Genomic DNA, 24,356 nt, shown 5'->3' with positions numbered 1-24,356 from the left:
AAAACTTATTCATAATTAAGTGCCGAATCTAATACATACTGTATATCTCTATATACAATATAGTGTATATACTGTATATACTTGCCCAGTGTTTTAGGTTACGTTGTTTACAAGAAATTCTAAGTATTATTTATATTATAATTCATTAAATTGTGTTGCATTTATCTTATAAGATTATATTTACAATTTTGATATTTTGAACAATTGTTGTTTGTTATGGTTATTTATAATGTTAACGAAGCGTCATTATCCTACATATATTTGATATGTACTGTTCTTTCAATAAAATTTTGTTCTAGTGATTTAATAAACCCCTACCAAAACAAAGCGTAATGTGCGTAAAAATTCTGTATAAAAATATTTTGAAATTGAAACATTACAAAAAGAGAATAATTTGTAACAGATATTTTAATAAAACAAATATATATAGATGTGTTATGATTACCACTTATTAATAATATAAAAGGCATAATATATTTTTCAGATGTTTATTCTTATGATATTTAAAAATTTTACTAAAAACTTTATTGTTTACTTTAAAACAATAATTATAAACATTATATAACTACATAAGGGATAAAATTGCTAAAAAAAATTCATTTCTAATATACACTTTGATACCATTACATTGATACACGTTTTAAAATTTTAATATATTTACAAATGATATGATTTTTTTTAATGAAATTTAATATTAATTTGAATAGAAACAAGATATATTTGTCATGTTTCTGAGAATGATATGGTTTTACTAAGATAAATTAATAATTTTCAACAAACGTAATACTGTAAACGAACAAAGTGCTGCAAACTTCCTGTTGTCTGCACTGGACCTGCTGATGTAAGCCTGTGTCAATGACATAAACAATGCAATCGATTCGCAGACGTCCTGCTAATTTAGACTTGCAGATAGTTGTTGTTAATTCGTGTTTTATTATTAAAAATTTATTAATATGTATTATTAAATAATGTAGTTTTCATTGTTGAGTTGAAATAGTCTATAATAAATAATGCTGTTAAAAAAATGAATTTTGTCGATACATACTGGGTGATATTAACAAAAATATTAAATTTTTATTATATAATAAAAACTTGTTATTCTTTATAACTTTAATGACGTAGTACTATGGAGCTTAATATCACTAATCCACTCATTAAAATTAACATATATGATACACACATTGTAACTCATTATTTGTGCACTGTTAAAGAAGTTAACAGGGTTTGATCCTTTTCATTTTTCTAAGATGGTTCTCCATCTATTAGCTGCAGAGCCTCTGGATCTTCATGGAGTTGTGACTTGCTTCGTAGTTTCTAGTGAATTTTCTTTGACCGAAGGCATTTTTAGGTTCCAAAGCAATTTTTTAATGCATATCTACCAGGGTGTGTTCTCAATGTCACGCCCATAACATACATGTCACATACATGTACAGTGCATCCATATGCAAACATATACATACCAAAAACATTATATGTTATAGCGTCAAAAACATTACAAATTGATTCCCATCTATGAAATAATTTTTTATGAATTATTTATGTCACATTCTATTTTGAGAAGATATATCTCCATCATATAAAAACCGTAAAAGACCGTGTTGTAGACTGAAACTTATACAACTATGTAGTCTCACCAAAGCACTTATTTCAGGAATATTGGTGACGGTGGATAATACTGTAGAAAATATTCAGTTATATTTTTTGTTGACGAAATTTTTTTTATGTAAACTGAAAAAATGTAGTTAACACATAATATTTTTTAAATTTATATTATCGTTGTCTAAAATAAAATAGAGATAACAATACACATCACTACATAGTATAAAACAAAGTCGCCTTTTCTGTCCCTATATCCCTATGTGCGCTTAAATCTTTAAAACTACGCAACGGATTTTGATGCGGTTTTTTTCAATAGATAGAGTGATTCAAGAGGAAGGTTTATATGTATAATAAATGTATAATATACTAAAGAAACATTGCTAATTTTAGAGGTTTCTAAAGTGATGTCGTAAATTAACCTATTTTTTTAGGCTTATTTAGCAATTAGCAAAAACGCTGCCTAACCCTACGAGTTAGATCAAATTAATGTACTACAGTATTGTACACCATAAAAAGGTCTACAAAAAAGTCCGCGATGGTATATGTTTATCTTTTAGGGATAACCCACATTAACCATTTTTATTGTTTACTTTTTACGTGAGAAAATGGCTTATTTACGAAGCTATTTTAAGCAATACGGCATTAATCCTTATCGAATTAAGTACCTTAAATACAGTGTGCAATTAATATAGATCAATATGGTTCCTTACAGCATGTAAATTAAACAAATATTTTCGGAGATATTACAAATTTAAAATTTGCGTTTAAAAATGTGTAATGTAATAAAAATTGTATGAATTTAGATATTCCAAATATAGCAGGAAATCTTCATAGTAAGTATAGGGGAAGAGGAATTGTTTTACTCCAAATTTAATGCGTGCAGGCCAAGGGCAGTAATGAATGAACCAAAAATACTGGATCGATTTTAATCATGTTTTCATTGAGTGACATAGGCATATATATTTTATGCCCGTGCAAAGTTGGAGCGGGCCGCTATGTTTTTATATACAACGTTCATATTTTTTCTGTAGTGTATTTAATTTAGTATCAGCATTGCACCCATGCGAAGCCGGGGCGGGTCGCTAGTATAACTATAATCGTATTACGATGGTTTAGGTACTCAAAAAACCCTTTTCCTTTCGAGACAACTAAATCCTCTTTTATTTTTTTTTGCGATAGGCTATAGTCCCGCCGTTTCGCTAGCTTCTGATACTTCGTCTTATCGTTACTGGTCCTGAATAGGGTCTTATTCCTGCAGAGGATTAAGTTATCAAATGCACCTGTATAGTGTCTTATATGGTATTTGCGAGAAAGATGGGATATTTTTGTTTTCCGATGCTCTGTCAGTTTTCGATATTGGCAGTAGCAGCAACAAGAGCCAGATAGAGATGATAGGGAAGGTCATAGGTTAATTCGACTGGTGTTTCCAGATGAAATATGGAATATTTACCATATAACAATATGAGGAGTTTGAATCAATCCTCCACTCTTTTGTATTTTTAAAGTTGAGATGATCACTTAACTTGTCGTTCTCCATTTAATTCAATCAAGTCATTCGGGGGCAATTCCTTGTCCTGCAGTAATGTACGCTGTTAGACTTATCGGGGAGATCCTAAGGCCGTTTGTTTTCGCCCAAGAAGGAAGGGTATCAATGCATTTTTGAAGTAAATCCCGACTCATTTTGTGGTTCTAATGAGTATGATAGATTTTCGTCACGATTTTGCGTGTCATACCTGCGCAGGGGCCATGCTAATCTTCCCTGAATCGTTTCAATTTTAGTATATGTAGCGCCGAAGCCAATAATGGTGTGGAAAAGAGTTCAATGTAAATATAATAAAATACAACCGAACCTACAAACTATTATAACTGTAAAATTAATTGTAGTTATATTAGCATTAAATGTATTATAATGTTAAAATAAATTATATTTGATAACAGTATTTTTGTTTAGTTATTTTATTTAGATTATAATTTTCTTGTATGTCACAGCAAAAATGAATTAAAACTCAGAGCAACGTTTTGAGCTCATCAGGTTAAATGATATGAGTTCACTGTTTAATTGAACGGATAATAAGAAGAATGGAATGGTCATCTAGCCTATCGATACGCGTCCACCCCCGCCGCTAGGTCCAGTTGACGAGCGTCCGCGCGTCGTTCACGTCCGGGCCTAGGCACGGTCCCCAACTCCCGATCTCCAAGCCAGTTCAGATCGTGCCCGCACGCGATTCAATCGGTTCGGTCGCCGCCGTAGCCGCTTACTCCACCAGGTCTCGCGCATCACACTCGACAACCCTCTCACATCGGCACCCAGAGGCGAACCGTTTGGTCCCTTGGTTCGTTATGTTCGCGATGTCTGCCCACGCGGTGGTTTGGTTGTTGGTGTGCTTCGGGACAGCCGCGGTCCAGGGTGGTCCGGCTCCCCCCAAGGGCGACCCGGGGGAGCCGTGCCAGCCCGAAAAGCTGACCGTTTATAAAGTGGTGTTGCATACGTTCTGGAGCAGAGAGAGTTTCCCCAAGCACTATCCAGATTGGAGACCGCCAGCGCAGTGGTCCAAAGTTTTCGGTAAGTTGTTTTGATTATTCACTTGCACATTATGCAACTGTAACGGTGATGCAACATTAACGCAAACTCTAAATATATGTATACCATAACAATCCACTTGTGAGAACATTATTTGACTGTATATTGAGAAAAAACAAGTAGAATTTAAATTATTATCCACTCCATGTTGATCCAACCATTACATAAACAAAACCATTCGATCTTATTTTAATTTTGATCTGTTGCATGTAACTTATTTCTGTTTCTATTTATCTATTAATCTGTATGAAATGTTGCTGCTTGTTAATGACAATAAAGCTTTTCGATCTTAGATGGTGTTATTCGTTATAATATTATTTGCTCTATTAGGTGTATGCTGATTACAAGCTAATTTATAATTATTGTATAACCAATAATCAAATCTATTTGAACAAATAATTTATAACAAATTAGAATAATTATTATGGGTATTTTATGCTTGTATAATTAGATATATGAAAATGTGATATAAAATTTGATTAATATAATATAGAGTTGATTAAAATTTTGCATTGCATCTAGTCTGCATTTTGTAACAATTTCGTATCAATTGTATAAGAAAGATCCTATAAGTCCCATGAAATTAAAGCAAGTTATTACTAATTATTTTATTATCTTTTTAGTATTGTTATATTTTTACTCTTTTTAAAAATATTTGTATCTATTAAGTGTTTACGTGCATTGTGATCAGCGGTATCTATGGCTAAAAATGCAAAATATCAATGTAAACAGCCATTAAATTCGATGGTTTTAACATTTATCTTTATAAAATAATATTTATTAACAACATATATACAGACACTAATCATGGAACGTTCAAAATTGAATAGCTTTACTGATATTTCTTATTTTTGTTGCTGGTTTTAAAGAAATCTGCTGCTGAAGTCCGTTAAATCTTATAGTAATTCTGTGCCATCATATACCAATTATATGGTTTGGTTTCAATGATTTGAAAGTGATGATCTTGATGTCAATGGCAAATAACAGACCAAAGGACCAAAAAAAAATCGAAGATAATGAATTTCCTGACTAATGATAAATATTTAGTGGATGAAAACCCAGCTTATACCATTAAACATTTTCTATATAGCCTAGCAGTTGATTAACCAACTATTTCCAGATATTTATATCGAACGGAAAAGTTCCGAAAAGAAGGGAAAATGACTATCACGCGAATTGACTGAAAGCACCACCTCAAACCGTTTGTATATTGGAGTTTCTTTGCTTGGCAGGCTAAAAAGTACCATGTTCCATGAAAACATATTGTCGAGTAATTATAGAAAATGGTCTTCTTTTCAGCACTTTAAGAGCGTTAGTTTGACATAAATAATGATAATAGTTGTTTTGGTTTTAGCTCATAAATATTATGATTTTGATATATTACTGAAAATATTGAAGTTATACCAAATATTATAGCACTATTTTATTAAGCAGCTAATTTTACATAAGTAGTGATGTTTTTATTAATATATTTTCATTTGAACTAGAGTTATAGCGAAGAGTCTGAAAATGCCAAAAATCGCAATTTTTCCTGAGTATATATATTGAAAAATCGTCAAAAAAATTTAAGTCACCAAATAGAATAAAACTTTCATATTTTATGAATATTCTTGTGGAAAAACCGAAAAATTGCTCATTTTTAATATAGAGTGAATATTTGTTGAGTTATAGGGAAAAAACTGAGTTATAATATTTTCCAATATTATTACAATAATTCCAATATTTTAGATAATTTAATTAAAACCTCAAAATGTTTAGAAAAAATACTAACACCATGTTATTGAGCATTCTATTTTACATAAATTGTCGTCAATATATCCCTATCAATGTACCTTCTTCTCAAAGGAGAACTGTGCTTAAAAACCTGAGAGAAAGGGATCAAAATTATTCTTAAATACCATCACATTTTTGCCATTCTTTCCAAAACATTCAAATATAAAACATATATTACTATATAGTCTTGTCATGCATATAATTCTACTTATATTTCGATATTCCAATCAGTCTGCATTGGTTTTATCTATCGTAGTTGCTAAATCAACATTCAGCAATGTTGGTTAATATAGAAATATTACTGATGAACTATTGTGAAAAGGTCAGCACAAGTAAGTAATAGGGCCGAAGTCATTATTTTAACTGAAAATGTTCGACTTAATTTGTTAAACCAGTGTCTAAAATACAATAGGTTAGTCCAGGCAATGTCTATATTGACACCGAAACGGAATATTCATGAATACAATATTTTGCTGTGTATATGATGAGAATACTGATCTTGTTGTTATGATTGTTACATGATCTATACTGATCTTGAGTGTTGTATATTACAAATTGCTAAAAGCGAATGAAAATATTACTGAAGATGTCTGCGTTAAATGGTCAAATTGAGGGACACACTTTTGCCAAAATAATTATCAGCGCCTTATGACTACCACATGTTGAGATCAATCAAATACGAAGAAGAAGAAGTGCGAATATGGATTGATGGGTACATTGCTGTCAAACCAATATCGTTCTTTCGATATAGTACTGCTATATAAAGTGAAAACTCGAGCAAACACATTAATATTTAAATATTTATTATTTATTCTTTATTATTAACTGAAATTCTGCTTTATGATGGTATAAAAATAATTGCGACAAGAATATATGTCGTAACAATAAAACAAATATAATTATGACTATTTGAACGGTTGAAAATACACGATAATAGTTGGATAAACTATCCTAAATAAATACAGCCGAAGGTAGACCGTAGAAGATATCCAGAGGATCAAAATATATTATCCCGAATGTGAACGAAGGACTGGGGGATAATCCGGCTTAAGAAACATCCAAATAGTTGTTTAAATGAAAACATTATATATAATATATGGAAGGAAAAATACTCTCTAGATATATGATTAATTTTGTTTCTAATAAGAGATGATTTATTTTTTTTATTAGTAGAAATATTTACATTTTAGCAAAACAATAAATCGATATCGATTATGTAGATGTTAACATCAAGTATAGCCGGCTTGGTGGAGCAGTCGTAAAGGCAAAAGGATGGTACTGTTGCGATAGTCGCGGGTTTGAGTCCTGCTGGGGCATGGTCGTAAAATGTATGTGTGTGACTGTTTAATATTTGTTTAATTAATAATTGTTCTAAGTAAGAGTGTAAAATTCGATGAGGAAAATGATCCCAGTCACGTCAGTAACCAGACTGGGTAAGACCGGATGTTTTCTGGGATGATTTTTGAGTTGGTCACTTGCCAGTTGGTAGGCTTAATCCCGAGGATTGTGGTTCGGAACCCACGTTCCGACAGTAGGTCCCTGTCCAGATAAATCCTCGTTGGTAAAGACTTTAAAATATATACAAAAAAACATCAGTATTTAAAATAATAAATGAATCTTGTTCGTACATTCAAAATTGGCGAAAAAATAGTTAGATTACATGGTCTGAAATTTTTTTGTTCTATAACTTCAAATAAATCAAATTGTAAAAAATTGTCAAATTGTAACTCTGTCATTACAAATTAGCAGTAATGTACTAACATTCAGCATTCCATCTTCCTTGATAATGCTCTGTTTATATATCCTGATGAAATCGTTCATCTTGTTCGTCACTCAACATTACGGTAAAAATTCGAAGCCGCTAACTATTTCGTGGTAATATTTCAATCGGATCATTGTTATTCATAAGTTTTCTTATGCGTAAGCCAACAAAAATACCTTCTTTTAATTTAGAGAAAACAGTTTTCAAATACAAAAATCCTTTACCATTTTTATCCACGGTCGTGACACATTTTTTTATTAAACCACGTTTTATATGTACGGGTGGAAGAATCATATTTTCTTGTGGAACAAGAAGTTCATATTTAACGTTAGATTTACCACAAACAAAATCAGTTCTTTTTGGCTAAATTTTGACTTCATAGTGGTTTTAGATGTCTCAACTGTCTCGCAAACAGATAAACCAACAACTACCAAATTTCGTGAATCCTCCTTGTATTCCAAACAATATAGCAACAACTTTTAGATCAGCAGAAACTTTCCAGTTGTATTCTTTGTATTTGATTAACGTTTTGATATGTTTCATGTTTTCATACGTTTGTTGTAGAGTAATTGAATAGGTAAAAGGTATGGAAGGATATCAAAAAAAAGGTAATATGTAAAAGGTATGGAAGGATATAAAGGAGTAACACAGGTTTTAATCGTAGATAGTATTCATATTATTACAAAGGAACGTGACGTATTAGATAACCATGTCAATAGGCAATGTTTTTAACAAAGGAATTAGGAATAAAAAACATGTAGTCTTATTTAAATTAGAAAAATTATATGACACAGGGTTATTATTGTAACTTGTTGGACTAATTTACTAAGAAACAACATTTACTAGAAATGAAATGTAAATGACCTATTCGCTAGATTTAGTGTCCTTTGATTACTGGATGTTCTTATAACTGCTAAAATGGGGTCTTCCAAATATCCACCTGTTCATTGTAAAAACTCTATTAAAGTTCCGGAACAACGTAAAATAACTTTTTAACATATTTGAACCACAAAATCATATTTTTATCGGACAACAAAACTTATTAACCTGCCTTGTATACATTTGGAGTGATATTACTATTTTCCTTGATCAGGTTTTTATCGATTACAATCCAGAGGTCTGACTGGATATAGCCAGTTATGGAGCAGCGTTTATACGCGGATCCAAATAGAGGATCTCACGTATGTTGCGGCCTTTCAAAGATAATTAACGAGCTCGTTTAACGAGAAGCAGTCAGAAAGAGCCTCACCCTATAACGACCAACTAATAACCTACATAGTGTTTCTAACCAACTAATTAACTGGCGCTTAATTAGAAGAAATTGTAAAAGGTCTGTTCGCGTAAGATGCATCATTTGTTTTATTGGGTGACGATAAACATCTAATTCCAGTAATTATTTTTTAGGTCATAGTTAGGTTTTATTTAATATTAATTTACATTAATTCTATTTATTTAGATTTGATTAGAGTCTGATTTTTTAATTACCTATAAAATAATATTGTTGCATATGTTATTGTAATCTTGTGTTCTAAGAAATCAAAGAAAGCTGCCAAATATAATTTTGATATAATTCTGAAACTTTTCAAATAACATCAAAATGTATGCAACTATGTTACTAAGTAGCTTATTTTACATAAGTAGTGCTATTTTTATCAATATATCTTGGTTTAAACCAGAGTTATAATGGAACGTTTGAAAACGGCAAAACAATCGCATTTTTTCCTGAGTATATATATGCAAATATCTTCAAAAATAAGATACCAATTGGACCAAAATTTTCATACTTTATGAATATCATAGTTTATGAATCGTGAGAAAAAAAATTGAGTTTCATTTTCAACCAAAGAATATATATTATCTTTTTTAAATATTTTGAAATATATATATATATATATATATATATATATATATATATATATATATATATATATATATATATATATGACTTATTTAAAACGTCAAAATGTTTAAAAAAGATAATACTACTATCTTATTGAGCATTTTATTTTACAATAGAAGTACGATCAAAAATCTAAAAGTTGGGGATCAAAATTATACTTAAATATCAGTATATTTTCGACATTCTTTGCAAGACTTTTAAATGTATAACAGAAATAATTATAACAGGCTTATCAGGCATGCAGTTTTACTCCCATGTTGATATATCCATCAATCTATATTGATTTTATTTATTATGTCTACTAATACCAACATTTAGCAACGTTAATATAACAACTCAATGATGAAATGTGATTAAACGTCAGCAGCAGGGAGTAAAAGAGTCGATATCACGCTCTTAACTGAAAATATTTGAAATCTGAAATAGGATAATGATTGTGGCGATGAAAAGTAGATCCATGGGTTACTATTTCCACTCATTTGTTTTATTTACTACTTTAGCAATGAATATCAGATTTAGAAAATTCATAAAAACTATTAATAATCATGTGTTAATACATTTTATGAAACTTCGAGTGTATATATATGTATTTCAGATATACATTCTGGGAAGTATTTCTGGAACGCTTATAAAGCATTCTTTCCAGGAAATAACAGAATATTTGGTTATTAAAAATATGTCTGCTCTCTGCAGATGGTATATATGACGAAGCTCTTTATTTCCTTTTATGACTTTAATTGAATGGTTTTTCTAGAAAAGTGATTACATAGTTATTACCCAATTTTTGTATTTTCGAGGAAATAAAATAAACTGTTATATTGCAGAGTACAGGCTTTTTTTTAAAATTAAATCATATATCAATGATATTACTAAAGATTGTATACCTTGAATAGCAACAAAAAATTCCCATTAAAATCTCTAGCACTATGCTTTTTCTGCTTTTTCTGTGTGTCTGTTTCTGACTGTTCCAATGGTCTCATGTGAGGTTACAAGTCTTTGCTCCTAATTCTGGGCAAGTTTTTTAATGCTGCCTATTTACAACGGATATCAATACTTTATTCTGAATCCGCTAAATTATCTTCAGATTGCTATTCTTGGCGCAACCCCACATGTTAATGCCATCTGTCCATATGAGCTTAATAATTTGTCTATATCGCTCAACTTTGTCGTGTGCTGACAAGGCATAATTTATTCCTATTAACTAAGAAAATGTTCTAAACTTAATATGCAGTTCTTAATTCTAGCTTAACGTTTGATGTCATTCTTATTTATTTCTCCAATATTTTAGCGTGTTAAGGTATGACACTTGGATATTACTTATTCTAACAGAGAGGTGTTAATTTATTTTTAGATTTGGCCTAATTCAACTTGATTTTCTACTTCAATAATAGAAAATTTTAACTTACATCAATAATTAGTCAGTAAAGATTATTTGTAAGATATATGATATAAAATTAAAATGATTACAAACCTCTGAGTAGGGTGATGATTATGATGTTTAAAATCATGGAAAAAGACGTACAATGTTTCAATTAAAATATATTGTACTAATTTGAATTTAAATTTAAATATTTAAAGTTACAAAATATATCTAACCTAGTATGTGCATTCAATCGTTGACAGAATCACAAAAATATACAAAATTTGCTAAAATGTTTAGCAGTTTAACATCTGATTTTGCAGCAATATGCTGTGCTTGGAACAAAACTGTATATAAAAAAATACCCTGTATATAAAATACCAAATATTTTGGTATTAGAACTTTTCCTTTTTATAAGTTTTCCGAAGACGAAAGGCACGAATCTGAAATAAAGAAGGAAAAAATACAAAGCGGGCGAATTTATTACTTGTGGAATATTTTACATTTGCAGTTTTCTTGCTGCAAACTTTCCTAAAGCTGAGACTCGAAGAAAAAAGGTCGCTACTCGAAACAAATATAAAACAACGAAAATCCTTTTGCGAAATGCTGAAATATATCGACCATCGACTGTTCTTTGTCGCGTCTTTTTTTCTTCTTTGTTTGTTTATTAAGAAATTTATGGGAAGGATTAGTAATTTGTAGACATTTAATATTATAAATTAAAAAAAAACTTCAAAAAACTAATGCATTTCATGAAATTATTAGAGTTCCTGATAATTTTATACATAGGTAGATGTCTGTTGATGAAAATTGAAAAATTTAAAGTATGAATGCAAAAATTAAATTCGACGACATTTTTTTATTTGTTATTATAGAGTTACTCAGACATTTTTAGAAAATTTAATTAATTTCAATGATTTAAAAGTACAAGTTAGTGCCCTAGGAGCAATATTGTATTTCCTCTATACTAATGATGTCCTTAAACGCGAACTTATTGAACTGTAAAAAGAGTACAATCAGCAGTTGCAAAAGAGCACCTGTCAGTTATAATTGGTTCTAAAATAATTCCGTATGCAAACACAGTTAAATACTTGGAATGTACTAGACGACCAGCTCAACTGGAAAGCACATGTTAAAAAGAAATGAGTGAAACTCAAATTAATAGAGCAAATCTTGCCCAAAGAAATACAATGCTGACACAACTTCTACTACATTAGAAATTACTATGAATTGCTACTTTACAACTGCTACAGATCTAACGACCGAACGACGGCTTGGTTGACGCAGTGCTAAAGGAGACAGGATGGTCCTCCTGCTGTTGTTATAGTTGCGGGTTCGAATCCTGCTGGGACATAGTCGTAAATGTATTTTTGTGAATATTTAATAATTGTGATTGTCATTAGCCACGCCAGTAACCAGGCTGGGTATGTTTCAACAAGATCGTATGTTTTCTGGAATGATTATCAAGTAGGTCATTCGTTACTCGGTAGGCTCAGTCCAGATAAACTCTCGTTGTTAAAAAGGAGACCCTAAAATATTTAAAAAATGAACTAAAGGTACCAATGGTTAAAAGTTTTGCGAAAAAGCACCAAGAAAGATTGCATGGTCATTAAAACGTCGAAGCACTAAAATTGTTCCACAATAGTGGACTTGGACCCGAAGATTCTTCATTGATTAAAGATACAAACATCCGTTCAAGTAATATATTTATTTTTCCATTTATCAAAAGTTAATTAAGTTTAGGTCTTAGAACTCTAAAAGCAATACGTAGGAAACATTACTAGATCGTTCTAGATAACAACTAGTTGTAATATGTATGCCATGTGCTTTGAATATAAAAAAAATGATTTGAAAGTTGCGATTTTGGTGCCAATGCCAACAAAGGATCTAGAGAATCAGAGGTTCGAAGAAAATTAATTTCCAGACTTATCGGACGAAAACCCAGCGTAAAATCTCAATCTTTAATTTGTAAAAACTAATTAGTTTCAAAACAAAATAGCTATTTTTAGTTTTCTCCGAAAAAATTGGGGACAATATATAAAGGATGGCAGAACAGAATCTATATTGTATTAGGTTAGTAAAAAATAATCATGGTTTTCGTACAATGTAATTTTGTTTGTAGTTGTTTGGTTGATGTCAATGTTCATAAAAAATATAAAACATACGTACTGAAAAGGGTATTGGTGAACACTTTGTTTTTTATTATAAAAGAAACTCTTTGATAGGTGTAGTACTTAATTATATAGATTTTTAATAGGCTGACTGACTATATTTTTAAGCACTTCTCCAAGTACATCATCATGACTCTATAGGGTATATATCCTAAGAGCTTCTGTAAGTTATCTGTGTGATTTTGACCTGCCAATGTTTTGTAAATTGTTTTTTGTGTCACTCTCTTCATGTCATGGGATTTTAATGTAAAACACTTTATTTTTGGATTTGGTAAGAAGGATTATCATTGAGGATGTCAATGACAGGACAAGCCGAATACGATGGTATTGGGGCTTATATCATGTAGGCTTCTCTTGGAGCTCTTTGTACATAAACTCGGCAGTTAGTAGGAATCAATGCATTCTATGATTCATCGAGCTATACCACATTGTTCTTATTATCAAGTGCCCTGGTTTTATGTTTAAAACTTTTTCATCGGTAGCAACCTCTTTTGGGCGTCCACTGTGTTCCCCGTCTTTGGTGCTCATTTCACCAGGTGTAAACTTAGCATACCAATGCTTAATGGTTGATTTTCCTGGAGCAGTGTCCGCTTTTTTTTGCTTCAACTGTATTTTTTCCTTTCAAAAAGTAATATTTTATCAATACGCTAAATTCCTTTTTATTCATTTTATTCACAATAACAAAACTTGCTTCACTCACAATGCTATAATTCACAAACTAATGGTCTGACAGCTGTTAAATTTATACACACATCATTTGAGGGCGAGGGCTAACTAAAAAATATATGGATTTAATTTTAGTAGCGCCATCTATGTGTCAGACAGGGGAGTTTTCAATTGACCTTATGTTATTTTCTAGAGATTTTTATCTCAAGAAATTAGTATAAAAATCGTGGTGCTAAAGCCAAACACCTAAATTCTTGAAAATATAAATAATAAAATAAATGATGTTGAGCCATCTATGTAATGTGTTAAATATCCTAAATGTATATTTTATTAAATGATATCCCTCAGAGATCGAAATTTAGAAGAGAAACAAGAGAAGGGACCGCTTTATAGGATATCAAACCAGAATAACTGTTCAATTCGGCGATAGTTACGAGAAGCAAAATGGCAATAAGCTAATAAAACGAAAAGGAAAAGCCTGTTGGAGGAGCGATACTTGTCGATGGGAAAAGCTGCCGTAGAACCGTTGCATTTCGACGAATTTTCTGATCTCTATCGGCCATCAGGCTAGCAATAATGCTGATACATAACTGTAACTTATAGACTGAGGCTGTCCCTGGGGAAATCTGTGTGGAACTTATCCAGAAAAAGGTGAAATTTTAATATTCCTGCCGCGTTGACTATTCATTGGCGATGAAAATTGACGGCTGTTTTGGAAATGGAAATATTAAAATTTCCCCGAAGGACCGTAGTGGATAAAATGACAAGATAAAAATACAAATTTGCAATATAGCAGCTTTTCGACTATGAAACCGTTTTGGAATTCCCAGTCTATTGGGTGGGTATATTTTTGTTTTTATTTTATATTTTTACTGAAATGTGTGTTTTTTTTAATTGGTTAAATAATGCTGGAAGCTTATACAAAATATTGTAAAACATACAAAAATTACTTCTTATCATATTATATGGTTTAATCAAATATATTTTGGACGATTTTCCTTAGATAATGCTTCAAAGTTTCAAAAATGATTTAAACTTTATACATAACACTCGTCCAATAAAACAGTCAATGCAGTTTGTAATTATATCTATAAAATCTATAAAATTTGATTTGTGTTGGTACTGGTTGACCCTGTTGCCAAATCTCTATAAAATTCTTCAAAACACTAATGACAACAATTAGACCTTACATATTAGACCACCAAACGTTGTACACTAAAATTCTAAGGTAAGGAATTTTGATGACGTGCATTGGTTGTTTTATTGAACGTGTTATACAACAAAATCGAAATTATACTACCAAGCTAATCTTGATATAAACTACCCTAGCATATGCAAAGGGTCTGACCATCACCAAATAATAGTAGCAATGTCTGGAGAATACTGAACGGTTAGAGTTAAAACGGGACTTGGCAAATGCCCTAAACTGTGTCTATTATTATTAACAAAATGGGATCAAGCCATATGTTAGTTTCTTTTTTGATTTTAATAATAGTGCGAGAACACTTATATGAACATAAATGCATTTAACAATCTAATTAGTAGGTAGCTTCTACGGGACATACGGTGATAGCTAGATTCGCTATTCCTTAATTGGTTGGTAGAAATCATCACCTCAGAAGACAGACAAATAATCAGAATCTTACATTTCATGCCTTAGAAGCAAACTAAATTAAAAATTGAAATCTTTAGGAAGATTTTATTTCAATTTAATATCTGTAGTACTAAACTGTAGCCAATCAGCAATAATAATTCTACACGACTTCTTTTTCTAATAGTGATGTATCATTTCGCCCATATAAATTGTCTGTCAATGGTTCTCCCCTTCCGTTAAGGTGACAGTATATTTATTTAAATTTAAATCATTGAAGTATTCTTAAAATGTATAAAAATGGTTAATTAATTAAGGTATCATGATTCAGGAAATATATTCTCCCTGCATTTGGTAGGGATCTTCATTCTCTATAGTTTTCAACTTCATGACACCACATTCTTTCTTCAAACTTATAATCATCGTCATTGAAAGATTGACAAATTTCTGCAGTGTTTTTATGATAAAGCATGTCCTCCAAGTCAAAATACTGTAAGTTATATTCTGCTGGAAGTCATAGATTAGACATCTGATCTAATTAAGTCTACTTTATAGGGCGATTAAATTTAATTTTATCAACTAATATGCACACATATAGCAACAAAGGAAACTAAGGAAAAATTTAGTGATACTGAAATGACTTGACAAGGACTTACTTGAATATATAATTGTTAGTTAGATTATATGTCAATAACTTGTCCATAACCTAAATGGGTAACATGCGACGTTTAACGTCATAGATTTACGTAATTTCAATGCAATTTTTGATAGACTATATTTTTAAGTCACTGTAAAGACAAATTATAAAATATATAACTTTCCCAACAGACACCCTGTACTAATTTCAAATCAACCATTCATAAGTTGGCCTGACATTCGTCGCGCTGGGTTTCTTTTCCATAATTTCTCCAAAGAATTATAAGTGTTCCTATTACTTAAGAATGTGTCGGAGCTGAAAGCAGGCGAACCAAAGCAAAACAAACTTTTAAAAGGTTCGGAAAGTTCTTTTTACTGGGCGTTTTATCTTCCGTGTCGCTTAGTATACACGAAAGAGGAGGGTAGACGGGTCTCCGCGCCTATGGGGACGAGAAAAAAGTAATTTTTCTCGAACGAGCGAACGCGCACCGTCTGATAATAAAAATATACCGCGAAGAACCGATCTAATCCCCAGAATTCAAATGGTGTGCATTCGTCGACAATACGAATAATAAATGGAGCTGCCACGGATGTTTCTTCGGAATAAATTCGCCTCCATCAATTCACACGCAACTCTCTACAAGACATTCGAACAGGATGTGTTTTATTTTTTCTTGACGAGAGTTGAACAGTGTTGTTTTATGCAACAATTACATCATTTATGTTGTTTATTAAAATTATATTTCGTAGTGTTTCTCAGGGGAACTATTTTTATCTTCTCTATTTATAAAAATGGTGTTTTTAACGGGTACGTAGATTAATAACAGGTCAATTGAAAAGACCCCGACCTGACACATAGATGGCGCTACTTGAATTAAATCCATATGTTTTTAGTTAGTACTAACCCTCAAAATATGCGTGTATAAATTTAACAGCTATCGGATCATCAAGCAATGACGAGTTTCCGGACACTGCCCCACGGAAATCAACCACCAAGGGTTGGTATGCTAAGTTTAGACGTGGTGAAAAAAAATTCACAAAATAATTTTGAATGACCGTAAATTGAAATTGAATGAAATAGCAGACACTCTAAAGATATCGACTGAACGTGTACATCATATCATTCAGGAATATTTGGGTATGATAAAGTTTTATGCAAAATGGGTGCTGCGCGAACTCACTTTTGATCAAAAACGACGAGTTGATGATTCAGAGCAGCGTTTGAAGAAGTTCAAGCGTAATAAAGCCGAGTTTTTGCGTCGATATGTGACAATAGATGAAACGTGGCTCCATCATTTCACTCCGAAGTCCAATCGACAGTCAATCGAGTTTACTGCACACGAAGAACCCGCTTGAAAGTGTGGGAAAACGAAACAGTGGGCTTGCAATGTTATGGCGCCTGTATTTTAGCTTGAATCCTACTTTGAAAAAGGAAGGACAATCAACAGCGACTATTACATAGCGTTATTGGACCGTTTGATGGGCGAAATCGCCGAAAAAACGGCCGTATTTGAAGAAAAAGAAAGTGCTGCTTCATCAAGACAATGTACCGTGTCACAAGTCAGTGAAAACGATGGAAAAAATCCTTGAATTGGGCTTCGAAATACTTCCTCATCCACCGTATTCTACAGATTTGGCCTCCAGCGACTATTTCCCGTTCTCAGATCTTCGAATGAAGTCGAATGAAGAAGCGATTGGCGAAACTGAGGCCTATTTTAAAGCAAAGGACAAATTGGACTACAAAAATGGTATCGCAAAGTTAGAGGGTCGTTATAGTTAGTGTATCACCCTTGAAAGGAATTATGTTGAATAAACAAAACTAATTTTCCCAAAAAAATGTGGTTTACTATGGTAGGCCGGGGACTTTTGAATTGACCTGTTAAAGATGGAAAAAAAAGGATTTATAATTGCTATTAAAATCTTATTTGATTAATTGGTACTTCCTGTTGATATATTCTTGTGTTAAACATTAAGGTCTTTATTCTGATCTCAAATCGATAAGGGCTGGACTGATCCAAGGAAGTCTGTTGGAGTCAGTGTTTCCTTTAGTCTCCTGTAAATTGATGAACAAGATTATTTTATATCAGCAGATACTGAGACCAACGTATGTCAGAGACCATGCAATGTCCAAGTAATTTAGAGGTTCTAAAATAAGGCGCTGAAACGTATTGCGATTGTTTGCGACTTTCATGGCGACCTAGAAATTGGTACGGTTACGGTCACTATCAGAAGATATGCTTATTCTCATCAAAGAAGACTCCAGAATCAAGTCAACACGGAAGCGTCTAGTCTTCTAATTGTGGTCTTGCAAATGTCAAACACTTAGTGATTCAGAGCAAAATGTGTTAGTTGTAGTTGTTTGTTACTAGGTTGAGTCAGATTAAAGTTGTATTACTAGTTGTCGTCACTACATAGTATAAACAAAGTCGCTTTTTCTGTCCCTATATCCCTATGTGCGCTTAAATCTTTAAAACTACGCAACGGATTTTGATGCGGTTTTTTTCAATAGATAGTGTGATTCAAGAGGAAGGTTTATATGTATAATACATGCATAATATACTAAGGTAACATTGCTAATTTTAGGGGTTTCTAACGTGATGTCGTAAATTAACCTATTTTTTAGGCTTATTTAGCAATTAGCAAAAACGCTGCCTAACCCTACGAGTTAGATCAAATTAATGTACTACAGTATTGTACGCCATAAAAAGGTCTACAAAAAAGTCCGCGATGGTATATGTTTATCTTTTAGGGATAACCCACATTAACCATTTTTATTGTTTACTTTTTACGTGAGAAAATGGCTTATTTACGAAGCTATTTTAAGCAATACGGCATTAATCCTTATCGAATTAAGTACCTTAAATACAGTGTGCAATTAATATAGATCAATATGGTTCCTTACAGCATGTAAATTAAACAAATATTTTCGGAGATATTACAAATTTAAAATTTGCGTTTAAAAATGTGTAATGTAATAAAAATTGTATGAATTTAGATATTCCAAAGATAGCAGGAAATCTTCATAGTAAGTATAGGGGAAGAGGAATTGTTTTACTTCAAATTTAATGCGTGCAGGCCAAGGGTAGTAATGAATGAACCAAAAATACTGGATCGATTTTAATCATGTTTTCATTGAGTGACATAGGCATTTGCGATTGAAACAAGGTATTGAAATTCATTAGCAGAGAAAATACATAAGAAATTATCAATATTATGATTATGAAGAGATGTTGAAATCCCTGCATAATATCAACCCTTAATAAATCCCCAACCCTCACAAGATACTCTGCATATTGGGTAATTCGCCACAAATTGGCAACGCTGCCCCTAACTGTTCTGAGGTTTTTCATTTTTACTCTTGTATCTTGATTTTATTTCTCCTTGACAATATCCAGGTCTTCCAACCGAATATTAGGGTTGGTGTAAATATTGTTTTGCACACTTCCATTTTCGTTTTACTTGATAACTTTTTTGTAAATAAATTTATTATTTATAGGGAACTACGAATTCATGACATTTCCAATTCTGGAACTAATTTTTTTGGCTTCTGCTGGCGTCCATTTTGTTCTATTTATATACTCAGATATTTAAGTGCCTTTATGTTTGTATCTCCAATTTGGATTCTTGTTTCCTCTATGGTCTGCTACCACCATTTCGTATTGTCTTAGTGTCCATTTCTGTCTGTCGGTTGTACTTGTGCATATTATCGATATTTCAATTTATTCCATATTTTTATACTCCATATGTAGTCCTGTATTTTCAATATGTCATTTTTAAAAATTATTTCATCAATTTATTTTATAAATGGAGTTGGGTTTAAACTTCTAAGTTGCCTTAGTGCAGCTTGAAGTTGTTTGAAAATATTGTCCATTATATTATATGATCTAAGACCAGTCACAAACAAAGAGTGTTGTATATAGAGAAAAATAGAGTGATAGAGAAAAATATAGAGGAGGACTGATGTTGAAAACTCGTAACTAAAACAAAAACGGTGGTACATTTTTTATCACAAACTTATTTTATAATATAATATCTGTAATTAATACAAGAATCAGTTATTTTGGTTTAGGTCTTGGTAAGAGCAGAAATTCATTACCATAAAATATATGTTGTTTGACGGGACTACCACAAATAGTTAATTTATGATCTTTGCCTTATTGTTGTGAAATACCGTTAAAAGTACACTATTAGCGAATTTAAATTTAACCAGTTTAGTAAGTGTGGGTTTTTGATATGGTACTATTCATACGGTACGTATAAGGTAAAGGAATGTATAAAAATGGGCTTGTTTCGTAACACAATAGAGAGGACAGTTAAATTATCTTTTTACAGTGATAATAAATGACCTGTGATCCGGTTAAAGGTATAAATATTGTTAGTTATATTTTAATAGTTACTTTTGGATATTTTTATTGTTTTTTATATATGATAAAAATTAATTATTGGTCTCTTTTGATATAATTGAAGAATTCTATATATATATATATATATATATATATATATATATATATATATACTCCTTTCAATACAGTAGCGACACGGGAGACCTGTTGAAACGTCGCAATGTTGCCGCAGCAACTCTGAGTTTTAGTAAATTTTGGCTCTGACATATAACTAAATTTTAATATAAATGAAATATTATCGAAGAATTTAAAACTACAATTAATTATACAACCACGATGATTTATAGGATAGAGTTGTTTTATTATATAGACATTGAACTTTTATCCACACTAGTATAGGTGACGTAATTCTAGGCGCGTTTTTTATCTAGTGGTATCCCCCGAAGACCTAATCCACCTAATTAACAATTGTATATCTGAGTAATGTATTTTACTTTCTTTAGAGAGCATATTGATGTTTTGCGGTTAGTTTTGTTTCTTTCGATGCAATGTATCCATATAAAGTTATTATGATATTACTATATTTCTCTTTAGTTTGTCCTGTTACTACCTATATACATCTTTCTTGATAAAACTACATTTAATCACTGCATTCCCCTTAGTGCATTTGACATATCTGCAACACAGTTGATATTATTTCTCCCCTCATACATGTTAACCAAATGTTCATGCATATTCTGCACAATAACACACATGTTCATAATGCTTTCACACTCTATAATACAATTTCCCACAATTAAAGTATATTAATTGTATTCTGACCTTTAGTTGTTTCCTGTTTTATCACACTGTCTTGGTAGTTGTCAGCATTGAATCATAAACCAACATTCATTAAGTTTTATTCAATTATTGTCACTTTCAGAAACACTAATCAATTTGATAATTAAGCTGTTTAATTCCAATTTATTAAAAACATGCTCAAGATTCTACCGTTTGTCAATTTCTTCTTCAATGTATCTAATTGAGCTCACACAAACCGAAGGTATTATTTTCGACAATGACTCTTTCCATAAATCCATTTTCCTTCTTGATCTGAATGTTTATTGTCATACCCCATATTAACTGAATTGGATTAAATATGCAGTGTTAGGGAGGAAGGTATAATACTCTGTGGCCATAACGTTCAGTAATCTGGTCTACTATGTATCTTTTCTCAGGCTTATTTCTAAAAAAGTACATTACGTAAAATGCAATTAAATATTTCATATATATTTGCCTAGTAACAATTTGAAATAGTTCAATCTTTAACATAATTTCCTCGACAATTATTTTATGTACTTTAAGCTATTCCTTAATTGCAGCCTTTGTTGATGCACTTGTTGGGATTTTCACCACCAGTGAACTATATATATGGTAGATATAGTGCATAACAATTACTGAGGGTTCCTCCATGTTCTTTAAAAGCTGATTTTCAAATCAATAATCGATTTCAGTGATTCAATAATTGTTGATCAAACTATTAATTATGACATGACTAGAAGAAACAGGTAGTCAATAATAATAACATATATGGTCGGAATAAAATCCAGCGTTTCCAGTATCGGGATAACTAAAATATAGATAGCATTTTATCAATATGATATGATAATAATTCCAAAGGTGCTTTCAAAGTAATAAAATGTTATTTTTAACTCTAAAGTAAGTTTTCATATCGATATGGACACCATACACTTTTAATTTAAATCCGTTTAAAATTTTAAGAAGTGATATTTCATATTTTCGGCAGAATTGAGCTAATAAAATGGTTATGATTTGGAACAATGCCTTGAATATGTCAGGAAGTAATAAAAAATAAATATTTTGCAACCAAATATTAGGCTATTAAATCATTTTTAAAATTTCAATTTTAGTATCTCCATTTATTTTAATATTCCATATTTATCTTACGCTGGTTACTATTTTTTATAATTACATCTGCAAGGTATTTAGTTAAGCTATTATTATAATTATAATTTGATACTAGAGCAGTGTGTGTTGAATATCAATATCAAGACCACAATCATAATAGAAATATATCTGCTTCACTGTCTTCACTACTGCTTATTCACACCATATGAATTAATATTAATATATCTGAAGAGATCTACTGTCGTTATCATAATCTCTGGACATGAAAACAAATTTTAAAAATGTTCATGTTTCACATGTTAATAAATCAAATTTCTTTAGATGATCTTTCGAAAATATTCTTCTATATATAACTACTATACATAAAACTAGCCTTAATGAAACCACTTCTAAAAGCTTTGCTTAAAGTTGGTAAATTTCCCAAGGATATTAATAAACTCATATTTGATCCCAAAGGAACAATGAGTACAATCGAAAATAAGGCATAAGGTATCACTTAAAGAAGTTATGCATATATGTCAGCCCGTAACTTCGAAGTTCAAGGCCAGAATTCTTGCTTAACTATTTTAATATTGTCTTGAATAGTGAGGTGGTGTGAGTGAAGGGAAACTGAAAGAAGTGATAGAGAAATGACGGAGGAAGGATGAAATATTAATATGATGATGATTAAGTTGTCTCTAATCCATTATCAATATTTTCTTCACATAAACTTAAACCTCAACAGATTTAGGTCTTTAGGTTATCTCTTTTCACACCACAAAAAATTGTCATGGAAAATAGTTTTCATCAAGAAACAAGAAGCAGTACCCAGTGAATAAAATCACTCTAGTGAGTTGAATAGACTACTTGAAGAGAGTGTGTTAGTCTAGAAATTAAAAAAAATTCTATGTAAGCCCGTCAATCATCCAGTATAGCACGTTCTTTCAATCAATACGATATTTCCTTAAGATGCTTCGATAACAACCATAAATAGATAGTGAAAATAGATAAATGCAAGAATGGAAATTGATATATACACAGTTAATATCACTACAATTAGAGTGTTCTTTGGGTACTCAATGATTTAATAGAGAGAAGAATATTACTGATAAATAAGATAATTCTTACAACTATATATCTGTTTTATTTTGAATTATCTTTTATGTACATTATTATAGAAACTGCTTTTTATACTTAATTGTTTTAAATTAGTAGTAACTGAATCATATCGGTTACTTTAATGTAAAAAAAATCTATGTAAGCCCGTCAATCATCCAGTATAGCACGTTCTTTCAATCAATACGATATTTCCTTAAGATGCTTCGATAACAACCATAAATAGATAGTGAAAATAGATAAATGCAAGAATTGAAATTGATATATACACAGTTAATATCACTACAATTAGAGTGTTCTTTGGGTACTCAATGATTTAATAGAGAGAAGAATATTACTGATATATAAGATAATTCTTACAACTATATATCTGTTTTATTTTGAATTATCTTTTATGTACATTATTATAGAAACTGCTTTTTATACTTAATTGTTTTAAATTAGTAGTAACTGAATCATATCGGTTACTTTAATGTAAAAAAAATCTATGTAAGCCCGTCAATCATCCAGTATAGCACGTTCTTTCAATCAATACGATATTTCCTTAAGATGCTTCGATAACAACCATAAATAGATAGTGAAAATAGATAAATGCAAGAATTGAAATTGATATATACACAGTTAATATCACTACAATTAGAGTGTTCTTTGGGTACTCAATGATTTAATAGAGAGAAGAATATTACTGATAAATAAGATAATTCTTACAACTATATATCTGTTTTATTTTGAATTATCTTTTATGTACATTATTATAGAAACTGCTTTTTATACTTAATTGTTTTAAATTAGTAGTAACTGAATCATATCGGTTACTTTAATGTAAAAAAAATCTATGTAAGCCCGTCAATCATCCAGTATAGCACGTTCTTTCAATCAATACGATATTTCCTTAAGATGCTTCGATAACAACCATAAATAGATAGTGAAAATAGATAAATGCAAGAATTGAAATTGATATATACACAGTT

At 31.0% G+C, this 24,356-nt stretch overlaps 1 protein-coding gene and 1 non-coding gene across 2 annotated transcripts in view; one reads left to right on the top strand and one right to left on the bottom strand.

The window, feature by feature from the left end:
- Positions 1-3,295: 3,295 nt before the first annotated feature.
- LOC143196766 (U6 spliceosomal RNA) lies at positions 3,296-3,399 on the bottom strand. The gene has a single exon (XR_013005833.1). It is a non-coding gene; the product is annotated as a U6 spliceosomal RNA (small nuclear RNA).
- Positions 3,400-3,786: 387 nt separating this feature from the next.
- mspo (M-spondin) overlaps positions 3,787-24,356 on the top strand; it is a 243,480-nt gene continuing 222,910 nt past the window's right edge. The window contains exon 1 of the mRNA XM_076403464.1: positions 3,787-4,162. Coding sequence (XP_076259579.1) covers positions 3,940-4,162 — 223 coding nt within the window. The 5' untranslated portion in view covers positions 3,787-3,939. The remainder of the gene's footprint in view (positions 4,163-24,356) is intronic.

This window comes from Rhynchophorus ferrugineus, unplaced genomic scaffold (assembly GCF_030347505.1).
Source record: "Rhynchophorus ferrugineus isolate W39M unplaced genomic scaffold, kcgeb_rfMv2 rfM4, whole genome shotgun sequence".
In the NCBI taxonomy this organism is placed as follows: Eukaryota; Metazoa; Arthropoda; class Insecta; order Coleoptera; family Curculionidae; genus Rhynchophorus; species Rhynchophorus ferrugineus.
Note: the sequence above shows the minus strand (reverse complement) of the source record. Positions and strands in the feature narration are given on the sequence as shown.